Raw genomic sequence first — 15,677 nt, 5'->3', positions numbered from 1 at the left:
GGTGGCTTATTGCCACAGAGAAAACAGCTTTTGTTGACATATAGTGGCTTCAGAAGTATTAAACCCTTCAACTTTTTCGCTTATTGCACACTTTGTGTTGCCATGTTGTGTTATTTATTAACAAGACTCGATCTATTCCTAGTATATGTCGGACTACCTATGTTCAAATCCTGATTTCATGACTGCGGCGTCGTGTGACAAAATCACCAAACACATTAATGAAAATACTGCAGCTGTGATTCAACTGTATTTACTGTAACATGATCAGAGAGAAAGTTACAAAGACAGACTATCTTTCTTATTTTACTAGTGATTTTTTTTTCAGGCTTTTGCCTTTTATTTTAACATAGTGTGAGGGAGATGGGAAAATTGAAGAGAGAAAGAGAGACATGTAGCAAAGGGCCACCGAGCTGGACTTGAATCAGGGCCACTGCCGCAAGGACTAAACCCACAATGTCATGTGATCCACCAGGTGAACCACCGGGGCCCGAGACAGACTAATCTTTTTTAATTAGTCTCTCACACAGAGCACAGGCTTCGTCTCGTCTGGATCCCACATAGTTTAGTCTTTTTTACTCTCAACTCCAGAATGTAACAGACTTTTATTAGAGGCAGGTCTTTATGTCTGAGCTCCCTCTGTTGATATGTAGAGTTGGTCATAGTTGTAGTACGAAGCCTTGTTACTGATTACTTCTCTCTCTCCCTCCCTCTCTCCTGCTCTCTCTGCGCTCTGTGTGTCTTATGTTTAGTTATTCCTCTGCCTCCTTTAGTAAAATTGATACATCTAATGAAAGTACGTTATTTGCTGTAATGGAGGCGAGGTTCAGGTGTATTGGAAATGCTCCTCCCTCTCCCTGCATTCCAGAGCAGCCGGGAAACCAAAGCAGCTCAGTAGATGCTGAGTAGCTCTCAGAGCACTCCACCTGTCAGTCAGTTAGTGACATTCACAATCATAGAGGCTGGCCACCTTGCTGCAGACAGCCAAAAATCAAAGCTTGAAAATCTCCATTTACCAAAAGTAATCAGACCTTTTGCTGTGGCACTCCAAACTGTGGTGAAGTGCATAATTTGACTGTGTAAGTCCACCTTTGGAAATTAAATTGATTGGTATAGTTTGCATGTATATAATGTCCCACAATTCACACTGCCTATCAGGACAAAAAACCAAGACATGCAAGTCCCAAGGAAAATCTTGTAGGCCTCCATGATAAAACTATAGTGAGTCATAGATCAGGGTGAGATTATAAAATCATTTCTAAACTTTGTTCCCAGGATCACAGTGTTTGGAATCACCAGGGCTCTTCTGGAGTTGGCCCAGCTGAGTAACCAGGCAGAAGAGCCTTGGTTCAGGGAGGTGTCACTCTAACAGAGCTCAACAACAGTGCATGCGTTTCACTTGCATTTGCAGCTAAACATAGGATGTGTCGTGAACTGTAAAATGTATTCAGGAGTATTGTGTGAATAAAAGGTATTTGAAAATTCAAAAAAATAAGTTGATCAACACAATGATGACAACGCAGTCATTGCACTGAACCAGTGTCAATTCTCGTGAGTGGGATTGAATTGTGAAATTGACATGCAAAGGCCTCTAGACCAATAGTTCACAAGCAGACGCCTACGAGCAACGGCCCTGTAGTGTTCACAACTGAAGACTTGAGGTGGATCAGCTTGGGGGACTTGATATCCCTTTTGTGTTAAAAACAGACTAATCAGATTTTTTAAATACTCCTTTAATACAGATGTATTCATAAGTTCATTACTCTTACATAGTTTAAAGTATGTGAAAATGATTACATTATTATTAAACAAATACATACAAGTAATAATTTAAAATGAAAATTAATCAAAAAACTAGAGTGTATTCAAAGAAATTTAATCATTTTGTCTTATAATTTGTCCCTTGATTGAGGAAAAGCCCATTATTTGATAAATTTTCATTGAGCCCTAAAGTTACTAACTCATTCCTACATTTTTCAACTCGTGCTCCTTGACATTAAAGTAAGCATCAAGCGCTGGAGATCCTCTGCAGAGACAGTAGAACTGCTGGAAGGCGTGAGACCATCTGCAGCTCTCTCCATCAGCGCATGTCTTTATGGTAGCGTGATGAGGCTATGAAAGTCACTTGAAGTAAAACGTACATGACAACCCCTCGGAGTTTGCCAAAAGCTTTTAAAGCACTTCCCCTACATTGATTTTGATTTGTGGCAGCACGCCACAATATCAACATTAACCACCTTATATTGATTTTTCTATTTTTTTCTCTTATTTGTAAATCTTATTTTCATTTTAGAGCTGTGTGAAGCCTCTCTCTCTCTCTCTCTCCTCTCTCTCTCTCTCTCTCTCTTGCCCGCTCTCTTGCCCTTTTTACACCAAAATTTAGCATTTTTTCAAAAAGCAGGTAAACTGACTAAAAAAAAAGCCAATTGACTTCTTTCACACTGCCAGCCGAGTTTGTCTTTCTGCTCGGAGAGGACACACTACAGGAAGCAATGTCATCACGTGCTGTTACAGAGCACACGCACACAGAGATGCAGGGGAAAGAGAGTAAGCAAACTGGAAAAAGGATCTGTTGCGTCTCATCCCTGGGTTGGTGCTGGCTATAAGTGTCTGAGCCTCTGGGTGAGACGCTTCGATCAGCGATTATGTGTTTTTGAAAACTTATTTCAGGGTTGTAGCTCACTCTTGCAGGCCCAGAGTGCAGTGTAGCTGCTGCATTTCAGGTGTAACAGCACCGTGCTGGGCATGTGACAGTCTTTTTACAGGGTCTGCTCTGAAAGAGGTCAGGTGTTTTCTAGGGCAGTAACTAATTATTATTTTCATTATCGAAAGCCCATGGATTTGTCTACAATCAGCTTGTTATGTTATCACCAGTTCAAAACCAAACACAAACACAAAAACAACTTTACATTAACTTTCTGTTAATGGACCATCTGTAGGAATTAGTGACATTCTAGTCTGTGTATACTTCTGTAAACATTCTATTGCCTTCTTCTTGTAGCCACGGGTCGGGTCTCGCTCCAGTATTTCATATGTGTTGGTGTCACCAAGTAGTGTGGTGACCTTGGCATGTTAATAAGCTGTGTTTAGAACCACTATACATGTTCCCTTATCTGCCAATAGGATGGGGATGTTTCGGTCTTCGCTTTGTGATTAGATAACCGTGACGTGGATAACTGAAAATTTACACAGACTAGATGTCACTAATTCCTACAGACTGGTCCATTAACAGAAAGTTAATGTAAAGTTGTTTTTGTGTTTGTGTTTGGTTTTGAACTGGTGATAACATAACAAGCTGATTGTAGACAAATCCATGGGCTTTCGATAATGAAAATAATAATTAGTTACTGCCCTAGAAAACACCTGACCTCTTTCAGAGCAGACCCTGTAAAAAGACCTGTCACATGCCCAGCACGGTGCTTTTACACCTGAAATGCAGCAGCTACACTGCACTCTGGGCCTGCAAGAGTGAGCTACAACCCTGAAATAAGTTTCAAAAACAAATAATCGCTGATCGAAGCGTCTCACCCAGAGGCTCAGACACTTATAGCAGCACCAACCCAGGGATGAGACGCAACAGATCCGTTTTTCCAGTTTGCTTACTCTCTTTCCCCTGCATCTCTGTGTGCGTGTGCTCTGTAACAGCACGTGACGACATTGCTTCCTGTAGTGTGTCCTCTCCGAGCAGAAAGACAAACTCGGCTGGCAGTGTGAAAGAAGTCAATTGGCTTTTTTTTTAGTCAGTTTACCTGCATTTGAAAAAATGCTAATTTTGGTGTAAAAAGGGCAAGAGAGCGGGCAAGAGAGAGAGAGAGAGAGAGAGAGAGAGAGAGAGAGAGAGAGGCTTCACACAGCTCTAAAATGAAATAAGATTTTACAAATAAGAGAAAAAAAATAGAAAAATCAATATAAGGTGGTTAATGTTGATATTGTGGCGTGCTGCCACAAATCAAATCAATGTAGGGGAAGACTGCTTTAAAAGCTTTTTGGCAAACTCCGAAGGGGTTGTCATGTACGTTTTACTTCAAGTGACTTCAATCTAGCCAGTCTACCATAAAGACCTGGCTGATGGAGAGCTGCTGAGATGGTCATCCTTCCAGCAGGTTCTACTGTCTCTGCAGAGGACTCTCAGCGCTTGATGCTTACTTTAATGTCAAGGAGCACGAGTTGAAAAATGTAGGAATGAGTTAGTACTTTAGGGCTCAATGAAAATTTATCAAATAATGGGCTTTTCCTCAATCAAGGGACAAAATTATAAGACAAAATGATTAAATTTCTTTGAATACACTCTAGGTTTTTGATTAATTTTCATTTTAAATTATTACTGTATTTGTTTAATAATAATGTAATCATTTTCACATACTTTAAACTATGTAAGAGTATGAACTGTATGAATACATCTGTATTAAAGGAGTTTTAAAAAATCTGATTAGTCTGTTTTACACAAAAGGGATATCAAGTCCCCCAAGCTGATCCACCTCAAGTCTTCAGTTGTGAACACTTAGAGGCGTCTGCTTGTTGAACTATTGTCTAGAGGGCCTTTGCATTGTCAATTCACGCAATCCACTCACGAGAATTGACACTGGTTCAGTGCAATGACTGCGTTGTCATCATTGTGTGATCAACCTTTTTTTGAATTTTCAAATACCTTTTATTCACACAATACTCCTGAATACATTTTACAGTTCACACACATCTATGTTTAGCTGCAAATGCAAGTGAAACGCATGCACTGTTGTTGAGCTCTGTTAGAGTGACACCTCCCTGAACAAGGCTCTTCTTGCCTGGTTACTCAGTGGGCCAACTCCAGGAAGAGCCCTGGTGATTCCAAACACTGTGATCCTGGGAACAAAGTTTAGAAATGATTTTATACCCTCACCCTGATCTATGACTCACTATAGTTTTATCATGGAGGCCTACAGAGATTTCCTTGGGACTTCATGTCTTGGTTTTTGTCCTGATAGGCAGTGTGAATTGTGGGACATTATATACATGCAAACTATGACCAATCAATTTAATTTTCCACAGGTGGACTTACACAGTCAAATTATGCACTTCACCACAGTTTGGAGTGCCACAGCAAAAGGTCTGATTACTTTTGTAAATGAGAGATTTCAGCTTTGATTTTTGGCTGGTCTGCAACAGCATGGCCAGCCCTATGATTGTGAATGTCACTAACTGACTGACAGTGGAGTGCTGAGCAGCTACTCAGCATCTACTGAGCTGCTTTGGTTTCCCGGCTGCTCTGGAACTGCAGGGAAGAGGAGGAGCATTTCCAATACACTGAACCTCGCCTCCATTACAGCAAATAAAGTACTTTCATTAGATGTATCATTATTACTAAAGGAGGCAGAGGAATAACTAAACATAAGACACACAGAGCAGAGAGAGCAGGAGAGAGGGAGGGAGAGAGAGAAGTAATCAGTAACAAGGCTTCGTACTAACAACTATGACCAACTCTACATATCAAACAGAGGGAGTCAGACATAAAGACCTGCCTCTAATAAAAGTCTGTTACATTCTGGAGTTGACGTAAATAAAGACTAAACTATTGTCGATCCAGACGGAAGCTGTGCTCTGTGTGAGAGACTAATTAAAAAAGATAGTCTGTCTCGGGCCCCGGTGGTTCACCTGGTGGATCACATGACATTTGGGTTTAGTCCTTGCGCAGTGGCCCTGATTCAAGTCCAGTCGGTGGCCCTTTGCTACATGTCTCTCTTTCTCTCTTCAATTTTCCCATCTCCCTCACACTATGATTAAAATAAAAGGCAAAAGCCTGAAAAAAAAAATCACTAGTAAAAAAGAAAGATAGTCTGTCTTTTGTAACTTTCTCTCTGATCATGTTACAGTAAATACAGTTGAAATCACAGCTCAGTATTTCATTAATGTGTTTGGTGATTTTGTCACACGACGCCGCAGTCATGAAATCAGGATTTGAACATAGGTAGTCCAGACATATACTAGGAATAGATCGAGTCTTGTTAATAAATACACACACTGCAACACAAAGTGTGCAATAAGCGAAAAGTGAAGGGGTTTGAATACTTTCTGAAGCCACTATATGTCAACAAAAGCTGTTTTCTGTGCAATACCACCTCCAATAGATATTAGTCCTTAGGTTTAGAAATGTTTCTCCTTCCAACCAGGCAGTAGCTGATTAGAAATCCCAGCCCTAAAGTTAATTCTGATTTTTTAATTGAGTAATTGTGACTCGACTTAATGATATGATATTGCTTGATATTACATGACGATGATATTTAGTTGACATATATTCAAAGTTAAAATAAAGCGGGAAGTTTACAGGCTGTTTACAGCCTGTGAAAACAAGGCTTTTGGTAAGTCTGAGAAAAAAGCATGCACAATGTCCTAGTCATCATGGTTCATCTTTTTTAAAGAAATGTATCAAAGAAGAAGTTGGTGTCACAAACTGGGGCTAGCAAAAGTAAATGGCACTTGTGTCTTCGTGGGAAGTGTAGGATCCACTGTCTTTTGAAGTCTGGCCATACTAAGAGCTAAAAGTCAGGATACGTCAGCCTCTGCAGCACAGGTGTGTCACAATTTCTTAATCTCTTTGTTGCGAGTCCCCCAACTTTATGGAAGTGCAATATTAAAATCACTGGAGTGCCTTTTAAATGTGTTTGAATTACATCAGCACTTCTATCATCAGCCCACTGGAGCTCTCTCATGTTTCTGAAGACAGACTAAAACAAAGATGCCATAGGTGTGGCCCATTGGCGATCAGATCGACTATGGCCAACTGAAGACACAAACAAAAGAGTCGAGAATTAGCAATAGCTATAAACTCCTTGTGCAACACATCAGTTTCATACCCTGTTTTGAAACCATGTTAAATTGCATTGTCCCTATCAAATAAATAAATAAACTAAACTAAACTAAACTTATTGGGGCTTTTTTTCCACTGCTGAATTTAAGGAACAATCAGAATCAGCAACTCTCTGAACTTCATTTACGCAAACCTTGTCCTTCTGCCAATCCTGACAAGTGCACTGAGCAAACTGACAGACCACATACCTCCATTCAACCAATACATGCTGTGTGCAATGTGTGCACGTGATCCTTGCTCTTTTCCTTGCTCCTCTATCTTTATGTGCCGGGCCGGCTCACATCTCTGAGGCCTGACCTTTAACTTGAGTGTACAATTTGCTAAAACCGACAGTTGACTTAAAATAATTTTTAAATGTGCATTTCATTTTTTTTTTTTACTGACTTTGTTTTGATGCATGCAGCAAAACTAGGTTTTTGTGTGTGTAATAAGACACACACACTGAAAGACAGAGAGGAGGGAGGGAAGTCTCCATTCAGGAGCACCAAGCTGTTGCTGGAGACAAATTTACTGTTTTGTGATCACTATATTGTCTGATAAAAATGAACCAAAACACAGTGTAATGACAGCAGCAGCAAGATCGGCTCTATTGACTTTTTGAATGAGTGAAAGACCAGAGACGATCGGATCGTCTCTCTGCGATTGCTGGTGATGATGATAGACAATTGTCTAAACCTACTATGCCACAGTCAAGCTGACATGTTAACGAGGAAACTCTTAACTACTGGGGTGATGAGGATTTTTGCATTTTAAAATGAACTATGGCCAGAGGCCACGTAAGTGCACACAATGAGACATCTGTCATTTTAGATATGGAACAGAAAACACGTCTTAATGTGGAGCTAGAACATCTGATTTCAGCAATAAGCATTATATATTATATACTTTTAAAACGCTGTTGTATCTGACTTGCAGCATCCTGCTAATGTGGTTTTGCCTGCTGTCATGGTCAAGCAGTGAGGCCTCTGATCTGCAGACTGGAGACAGATTTCCAGGCTAGGCTACATGGTCACCGTGCATTAAATGATGAGGACACAGCCTGGCTGATGGTTCCGCCTCTGTGTTGTGTGCTGTGTGTTGTGTGTGTGTGTGTGTGTGTGTGTGTGTACGTGGAGGTGGGGGCGGTGATTGTAAAGCCTGTAATATAAATAAAAGTAACCTGTGTATCTGGATTGCACCCGCAAAAACACAGGCACGACTTGATGTAGCCTCCACCTCCACCATCATCATCATCATCATCATCATCATCCCTCTGAGGTGATGAACCTCTGAGGATTGGTGAAAATGAAACTTTGGACACATTACAATGTACAAGAATGCATTAGAAAGCGGCGTAGTTGCGTCTTTGTTGTGTCAACAGCGGTGTGTGTGTGTGTGTGTGTGTGTGTGTGTGTGTGTGTACTAGTTTGTGTACGTGTGTGTGTGTGTGTGTGTGTGTGTGTGTGTATGTGTGCTCTGTTGGCGCACCAGGCTGCAGCTGCAGCGAGCCTGGAAAATGAAGCCAGGAGCGAATGGAATAAAGCAGGCCCGAAATAAACACAGGCTCCGCGGAATAAAACCTTCCCCCTCCCGCTCACACTCGTCTGTCGCATTTTTCTGTTCATAGGAAGCCGAGGGATGTGAACGCATCGCACTCAAATGGATCCTTCGTATTTAGTCCATCGTCTTGCCCCCCTGCACCGCAGCCCCCACGATCCATGTTACAGCCGGTGTTTCCTGAAGATTTACATCCAATTACCTCCACTCGGAGCCCGTGTCCCCTGCTTAGCCTAGACACGCTACCCCGCCGCCGCCACCGCCGCAGCGCTTACCTCCTCATCCTGCGGACCTCCGGGGATCCCCGACGAGCAAGAGGAGTCCAGCCCAGCGCCCAGTTCCTCCAGGCCCCGCTCCCTGCCCGGCTCCCGCTCCGCGGTGTCTCCGTTAAAGACGGGCGGTGGGGACTCGGCGCTGCTCAACGCCGCCATTTTAAACTGCGAGAAACTGAGTGGAAAATAATAGAGGGAAACGCAGGGTGGTGTTGAGGACAGGAGGGGGAGACAGAGACGCAGGACGATAGAACTAATGTGGACTGGATGGATGGCACAGGACTACTACTATTACTACTACTATTAAGCTGGCACAAAATATGTTGTCATTATAATTATTTTATTAATATACCATTATAATTATTATTTCTATTTAACTTGGTCATGTGTTTCTATAAAAAAAAATATAAACAGCCTCTACTAAAAGGAGCTTTAATATGACAACAACTTTTGAATTCTGGTGCCTCTGTCTGTTCAAATGTGTTTACACTGAAAAATACAGCTAACACAGTACAAAACGTTAAAAAGAATTCAGTGAACTCAGTGACATCTACTTTATCTACTATCATTTGCTGGAGACCTCAGCAAGCTTACATTCAAATATACCAGAAAATGTAATACTACTCAGTTTGCCATAGCTGACTTAATTGTAAAGAAGTAAATAGGGGAGAATGGGGCTGGGTGTAACATTTTTGACATTGTGTGTGTGTGTGTGAGAGAGAGAGACAGAGAGAGCCATGCTACTTACTGTCAGTCATAGTAGTGAAGACATTTAAATATAATAAAACTTAACAAAATGTGCAAATGTTCACCAGCTTCAACAATTTAACATTTGTGTGTGTGTGTGTGTGTGTGTGTCCGCTTATGTGTATTGTTGTTACAACTAACCCAGACTCTTGTAGCCATGAACTAGCTTAACTTGCAGCTAACAGCTAAAACATTAGCACTGACAACTAGCATGAAAAATATCTAGAGACTCAAAATAAACATGACATAAGTTTGAAAAGATGAACTACAAATCAGGCACCTGCTATTACAAAAACGAGGTAAAAAAAAAATTCTTACCTAAAATTAGTTTTTTCTTTCTAAAACAGTCTGTCTGTCACAGGCTGCTAATTCCTCATATGTAGAATAAGACTAACCTGAGCAGGTATAGAGTGAATCAGGTGATTCATAACTTGTTCCTGATTGAAGAAACTGGAAGTGTTACAAATGATCCATCTTACAAGCATCCGGTCTCCTCCTATCTCAGTCACCATGGACATCACTAATATATACCAACATCATTCTGGGAAAATCAGTTACCAGTATTCAAACTCACACAAGCTTTCTGGAGACTCGAGAACCACCGGAACCTTCCTGTAGGTGGAGCTAGTGCTTGATTATTCACTATAATTTCTTCCTGCCCCTTCTAACAGAAATGATCACATTTAATATTTTGACTATCCTTGCATAAGACAGGGCCTCCAGATGAAGTGATAATACATGACATGTCTAAGTTATTATTGTACTTTTGTGTTAAAAAATTAAATTTTCTGAGAAATTTATGAAATGGAATTTTTTTTTCCAGATCTCATTGACATGCAGTGGGTCTGCGGTCCCAAGGCAGTTTGTCATGCTGTGAAACCACATCTGTAAAAGTCACTTTGGACGACCTAATTTTTTTTTTTTTTCTGCATGTATTTATTTTTCTGTCCTGCACATACCAGCAGTGACTCAGTGCAGATCAGAATATTCTTTGAAATTTGCTGTTGCCAAAGTACAATGGGGTATTAGGGCCACATTGAAGAAAAACGAGAAATCTGAAATTACGATAATAAAGTAGGAATTTTACTAGAATTAAAAGTGTAAAATTTTGAAAGAAAAAAAACATAATTTTTAGGATTACAAACAACCAATCAAACATGTGAAATGACAGTGTCAGTGGTAGACTGAGCTGCTTCTGGCAGCTGCTGTTTGTCCAACAATAGAATAGACTCTTCACAATCTTTTCAATGTCCTGATGCTGATGCTGATGTGATGGTGATGAGCTAAAGATGAAGGATCTCCTTCTGCAAAAGTAGAACTTCACAGGATGCTCCACGTTCCTCATTTTAAAGCTTCTGATATTTCCTCTCTAAAACACAAAATCTAAAATTACCACATTATTCTCATATTGACTTTTTTTCTTGTAAAATTACATTATTCTTGTAATATTTTGACTTTCTCTCATAAAATTATGACTTTATTCTCAAAATTTCAGATTTTCTTTTCCTCAGTGTGGCCCTAATACTCCATCGTACCAAAGTGCCTCACCAGCAATCCTTTTATAGCTAAAAGAAAATGCTAACGTTTCTGGCCTAGCATTAGATACATCCACATATTTACTGGAACCAGTGATCCCATATGAAATATATAACTCAGTATCAGCATCTGTGTACTGTGTTGTGGTTTTATTGTAGCATTTTTGAACAGCACATTCCTCACATTGATTTTATTTTGAAAACATGAAAGATGTCTGTTTCTTTACATAATTTTTCAGCCATTCCGCTGACTTAAGCTCAAAACTCCAAAGTTGACATGAGGTGTAGTACAGCTGCCATAGACCCAAATTTGCTATAAATCCATGAATGTTGAAAAGACATGACCACAGGCCTGTAAATGTTGTATGTGTACTCAGATGATCATAGTGATTAGCTTGTTTTTCTAGTATCCAATAGCATTTGATTGGCTATTTCTTTCTCCATACTGGTTCACCCCCTGCAACTTAAATCAGACACATTCAACATTAAACAAATGGAATTCCATTGAGTACAACAGACATAGATGAGAATGTTGCATGTGTGTAATGCTGACCTAGGGTATTATTCATGCCAACATAGTGAAGCTTCAAAGCACTGGACAGTTGTGGCTAGACCCATGGGATTGTTTCAGGATTCGTGGCCCTCCCCCACAATAATGTACACAGTCCACCACTGTCTGTCTCCAGGAAAAGAAAAAAACATAAGTCCTGTGAAAAGGTGAAGTAGCAGAAATGTTACAGCTCATTTCTTCTTTCCCGCTCTCTTCCCCTCTCCTTTCTTTGGTTTTCCTTTTCCTCTTAGTTTCCTCATGCGACGCATTTCGTCTTTGAAGTCTTCATGCTCATCCCTGAGAAGGAAGAGAAAACTGTTTATGAAAACCTTCACCCTGCTTACTGAAGGTTACATCCACATTGATTAAATACCATTTTTACTCATTGATCAATTTAACTATGCCATATTTTTGATAGCTGTTAAACTACCACTAATTAACCCAACATTTGCAGCGCACGTGTTTCACATTAAAGTTCCAGCAGCTCAAAGAGCAGAATACTTCCCAGCAAGGGTGTAGGTTTACATGTGGACGGTAGGGACATGTCCTTACTGCTATTTTGTGAGGACAGAATTGTCCCAACCAATATTTGAGTGAACTTGTTCATACTATGTTTGGAGTGAAGTCATATTAGATCATTCCCATGTGGCCCCCAAGAGGCTACGTCTCCAAGACGACTGATTTAGGCATGCTAGCATTGGCTGAGTGGCTGAAAGGGCGGGGACTATCTGAATTCTCACGTCATGTGAGAATATCACACTGGTACCTAATGTCACCAGCCTTTCCACTGTGGAAAAATGTCAACTGATGTTATTTAATTAACCATGTTAGCTAGATTTAACTAGCAAGCTAACCATTGCTTCTGTCTTCTGTAGGCTAGCAGTCAGATTGCTAGCAGGAGTAAAATAAAATGGGTCGATATGTCAAAGTATGAGTTGAATTTCTGTCGAGAAATCCCATGAAAAGGAATTATTTTTTAGTAAGTAGAGCAGCTGATGAGGAAACAGGTGCATCTTCAGTGTTTTAGAATGATTGTGTGATTAAAAATATGCTATTGTGGATTAACTCTAAATTGCTAACTTAGATTTAACATAACCATAGTCTACCTATTCTGATGTTAACTTGTAAATTATTATAACAGGATCATTTCTTTAAGTTTTAGTCTTTGATCTGTTACTGTTTTATTTAAATGCAAACACATTTTTTTTATGTAGTATGCTTTTTTTTTGTAATTTGCATTTTTTTAATGCAAAATACTTGCAGGAAGTATTGAGTGTCACTGACAAATGCTTAACAACGGTCAAAAAAACCTGTGCTAAGTAGAAACGACTTAATCATTGAATGAGAGAAAATGAGAGTGCTGAGGAGATGTGCTTTATACTTAATTTACCAGGTTGGTTTTCGATGTGGGACATATATTTTTAAATTTGCGTCATATTACTTTGATTAAATGATTTTATTTTAAAGATTGACAGTCATGAACTACCATAGTTGTTATCCTGTGTGAAAGTGCAAATACATGAAGTACTAATATTTAAATTAACTCATTTAATTTCATTTAATTTTAAAAAAGCAAATAGATCAAGATCAAAGATCAAGCTTAAACTTTTGCCATAAGTCATCAACATTAGGGGACAGGTGAGCAGTTTCTACAGTACCTGAAAAGTCCCATGAATCTGAGCTTTTGGGTCATGGCATAGTAAATCTTGTGCTGTGGGTACCAGTCATACACCTCCTTTCTCTTGGCCATGGGAGGCTCCTGGAACAGCTGGACCACCTTCATAGATTTGGAGTCTGTTGGACGCACAACATCCCCGAAGATCCGAGCGCTCAGTCTGGCCATGCGCACGGCATAGCTGGACAGACCGGCCATGACTGTTCAGCAGAGCAGAGAGAAGACTTGATATACAGGAGATGTGAGGGACATTGACTGAGCATTAAACACACTGGCTACATAATCAATTATATATTCATCATGTCCACGGTTTTAGCCTACACAGTTAAAACTAGATCAGGTGAGATCCTGAGCTTTGTGTTTCGAGTGTATGCATTAAATAATTAAACAAAAAGAAAAGTCAAACATGTAGTGAGCAGGACAGCGTAATCAGAGTGGGAAAAGTCAATAACTTCAATACTTGAGTCACAGTATAGATCCTCCTGGTCAAATAGACTCCAATACAAGTGAAAGTTGTTCACAGATGAACACAGCCTATGGTCTATTACATTTTCAAAATAAAAGAAGATACATAACCCTTACTAAAAGCTCTGCTTCAAAGTAAGAGTACTTCATAGAAATGTAGAGGAGTCAAAAGTACAACATCTGTCTTTAAGTGTAGTGGAGGAAAAGTCAGACAGTTAAAAAAATATATGTATATTCAAATAAAGAACAGATCTGAAAAGATATACTGAAGTACAGTACTTAAGTAAATGTACTTGGTTAACTGTCCACCCCTGGTTATCACACTGACTAACATTGTGAGCTCATGTTATTGGATACGCTCTCCGTGTTTTAGTCGTCATATTAGTTAGTAGTTTGTCAGTTTTGACTTCCCTTCGCCTTGTGAAACCCCCTATTTAACAACATGATGAAAGACAGCATTTCAACAGCAACAGTAGTAAGTCTTACCTGAGTCTGCAGTCAGTGGGGAATTAGTTACACACTGTAAAAACCGCTCGTCAAACGTATTTAGCCCGAATTAAATTACAACTGTGGGTAAATTAATTATATTGACGCTAAAGCTAACGTTCACCTTCACACACACGCCATACTGCCATCATAGGCTCTATCGCGCATGTCACATTTCCCAACAGCTGATTGGTTAGTGCTTTCACTTCCTGTTTTCTGACATTCTATCTTCTGATATACACGGTTTTTTTTAATTTCACACAAATATGTAAGTAAGTCCTAATTAAAACGTTATATTAACGGAGACACACCTTCGTTATTGATGTAAACTGATGTATCTTTTAAGCTATCGAGCGCTGGCAGGAAGTCCGTCGGTCGTAAGAGAGCCGTGAGCTTGACAAACTGCACAAAAGTTCCGCTTCTCAGACAGCAGTTTGTTTGTATATAGCGGTATGTATTATTTGACTTTATCTAGAAAACAAAGCCACAATGAAGCAAGCATTTTAGAATATATGAATCTAATAATTGCATTGAAACCCATAATTTAAAACATAAAGCTGACATTAAAAATAAATGGTTTTATCAACTGCGTATTACTGTACTGCTCGAGGCATGGATATATCGGTTAAGGTTGTTTGGTTATGGCAAGTCCTTTTAATTTGCATTATGACTAGTCAAAACTGAGAGGGGAATTACCAATGAGTCTGAAATTCTATTTTGCCATCCAAAATGTGAATTCCAGATATTTTCATTAAATTCTAACGGAATTGTCAATTCTAATGGAATTTTTTACTAATTCCAATCAACAATATATTTAATTAGCCACATCTTTTATGATAGGTCAAACGATTACTACCCAAAATTCAGATATTGTAGATATCTGAAATTTGAGTTACATTAGTCAAAACTGAAATGGAGATATGTTGAATTTGAGTATCAATAGTCATAATTCCTTTTCAGATATGAGAGGTGTCCCCCACCCCCACCCCCCAATCACCTCCAGCTAAACTATGATGAACGTTACTTTCTTTCTCTCCCTTACTAATTATTTCATCTACATGACTTTTTCATGTTAACTTTTCATCCATTCTCTCTGAGGGACACTCATATATAGAGATATTTAAAGCAGGAATTTTCCTCCTGAAGCCAAATACATAGAAATCCTAAATCCCCACTTACCTGTCCACTGAACAACCTGACCCAAGGCCTTTTGGGTTTGATAGAACAAATAACCAATATTTTCTCTCTCCTCCAGATGGCGCCATCATTTGCAAACAAAGACTTTGCAAAACCTTGGTGAACTTTTGGAAAGTGTTGTTTATCATTGCATTAAAGAGGACTGGACTTGAGACCTGGATTGAGAAAATCATTTATCCAGTAAAACATTCTGCCATTACTGTGTTAAGCACACCCTCCCTCCACATTGAGTCATATGCCCTTTCAATATCCAAGAATAACCCAATTACAGCTTCCTTAATGACAATAGTTTTCCAAATATTCTGATTTAATACTGCAATAGAATCCATAGTGGTTATTCCAAATTTGAAACCACTTTGATAATTCACAAAAA

General features: G+C 39.5%; 2 protein-coding genes across 2 annotated transcripts in view; both read right to left on the bottom strand.

Moving 5' to 3' along the window:
- braf (B-Raf proto-oncogene, serine/threonine kinase) overlaps positions 1-8,952 on the bottom strand; it is a 42,411-nt gene extending 33,459 nt beyond the window's left edge. The window contains exon 1 of the mRNA XM_022749192.1: positions 8,653-8,952. Within this exon, the coding sequence (XP_022604913.1) occupies positions 8,653-8,808 (156 nt within the window). The 5' untranslated portion in view covers positions 8,809-8,952. The remainder of the gene's footprint in view (positions 1-8,652) is intronic.
- Positions 8,953-10,457: 1,505 nt separating this feature from the next.
- mrps33 (mitochondrial ribosomal protein S33) lies at positions 10,458-14,278 on the bottom strand. Its single transcript, XM_022749471.1, has 3 exons — positions 14,108-14,278; positions 13,140-13,356; positions 10,458-11,778 (listed from the first exon to the last, which is right to left on the bottom strand). Exons 2-3 carry the CDS (start codon positions 13,352-13,354, stop codon positions 11,673-11,675), a joined length of 321 nt encoding a protein of 106 aa, XP_022605192.1. The 5' UTR covers positions 13,355-13,356; positions 14,108-14,278; the 3' UTR covers positions 10,458-11,672.
- Positions 14,279-15,677: the final 1,399 nt, after the last annotated feature.

This window comes from Seriola dumerili, unplaced genomic scaffold (assembly GCF_002260705.1).
Source record: "Seriola dumerili isolate Sdu_G_001 unplaced genomic scaffold, Sdu_1.0 BDQW01000138.1, whole genome shotgun sequence".
In the NCBI taxonomy this organism is placed as follows: Eukaryota; Metazoa; Chordata; class Actinopteri; order Carangiformes; family Carangidae; genus Seriola; species Seriola dumerili.
The sequence above is the reverse complement of the archived record's forward strand: the minus strand, read 5'-3'. Positions and strand labels throughout refer to the sequence as shown.

What these genes read in the sequence shown, in the direction of transcription:
- mrps33 (XM_022749471.1), bottom strand. Translation starts at nt 13,354, where the DNA reads ATGGCCGGTCTGTCCAGCTATGCCGTGCGCATGGCCAGACTGAGCGCT. An exon ending in AGATTCATGGGACTTTTCAG is followed by an intron (nt 11,779 to 13,139) that starts GTACTGTAGAAA and finishes CTTCCTTCTCAG; the next exon opens with GGATGAGCATGAAGACTTCA.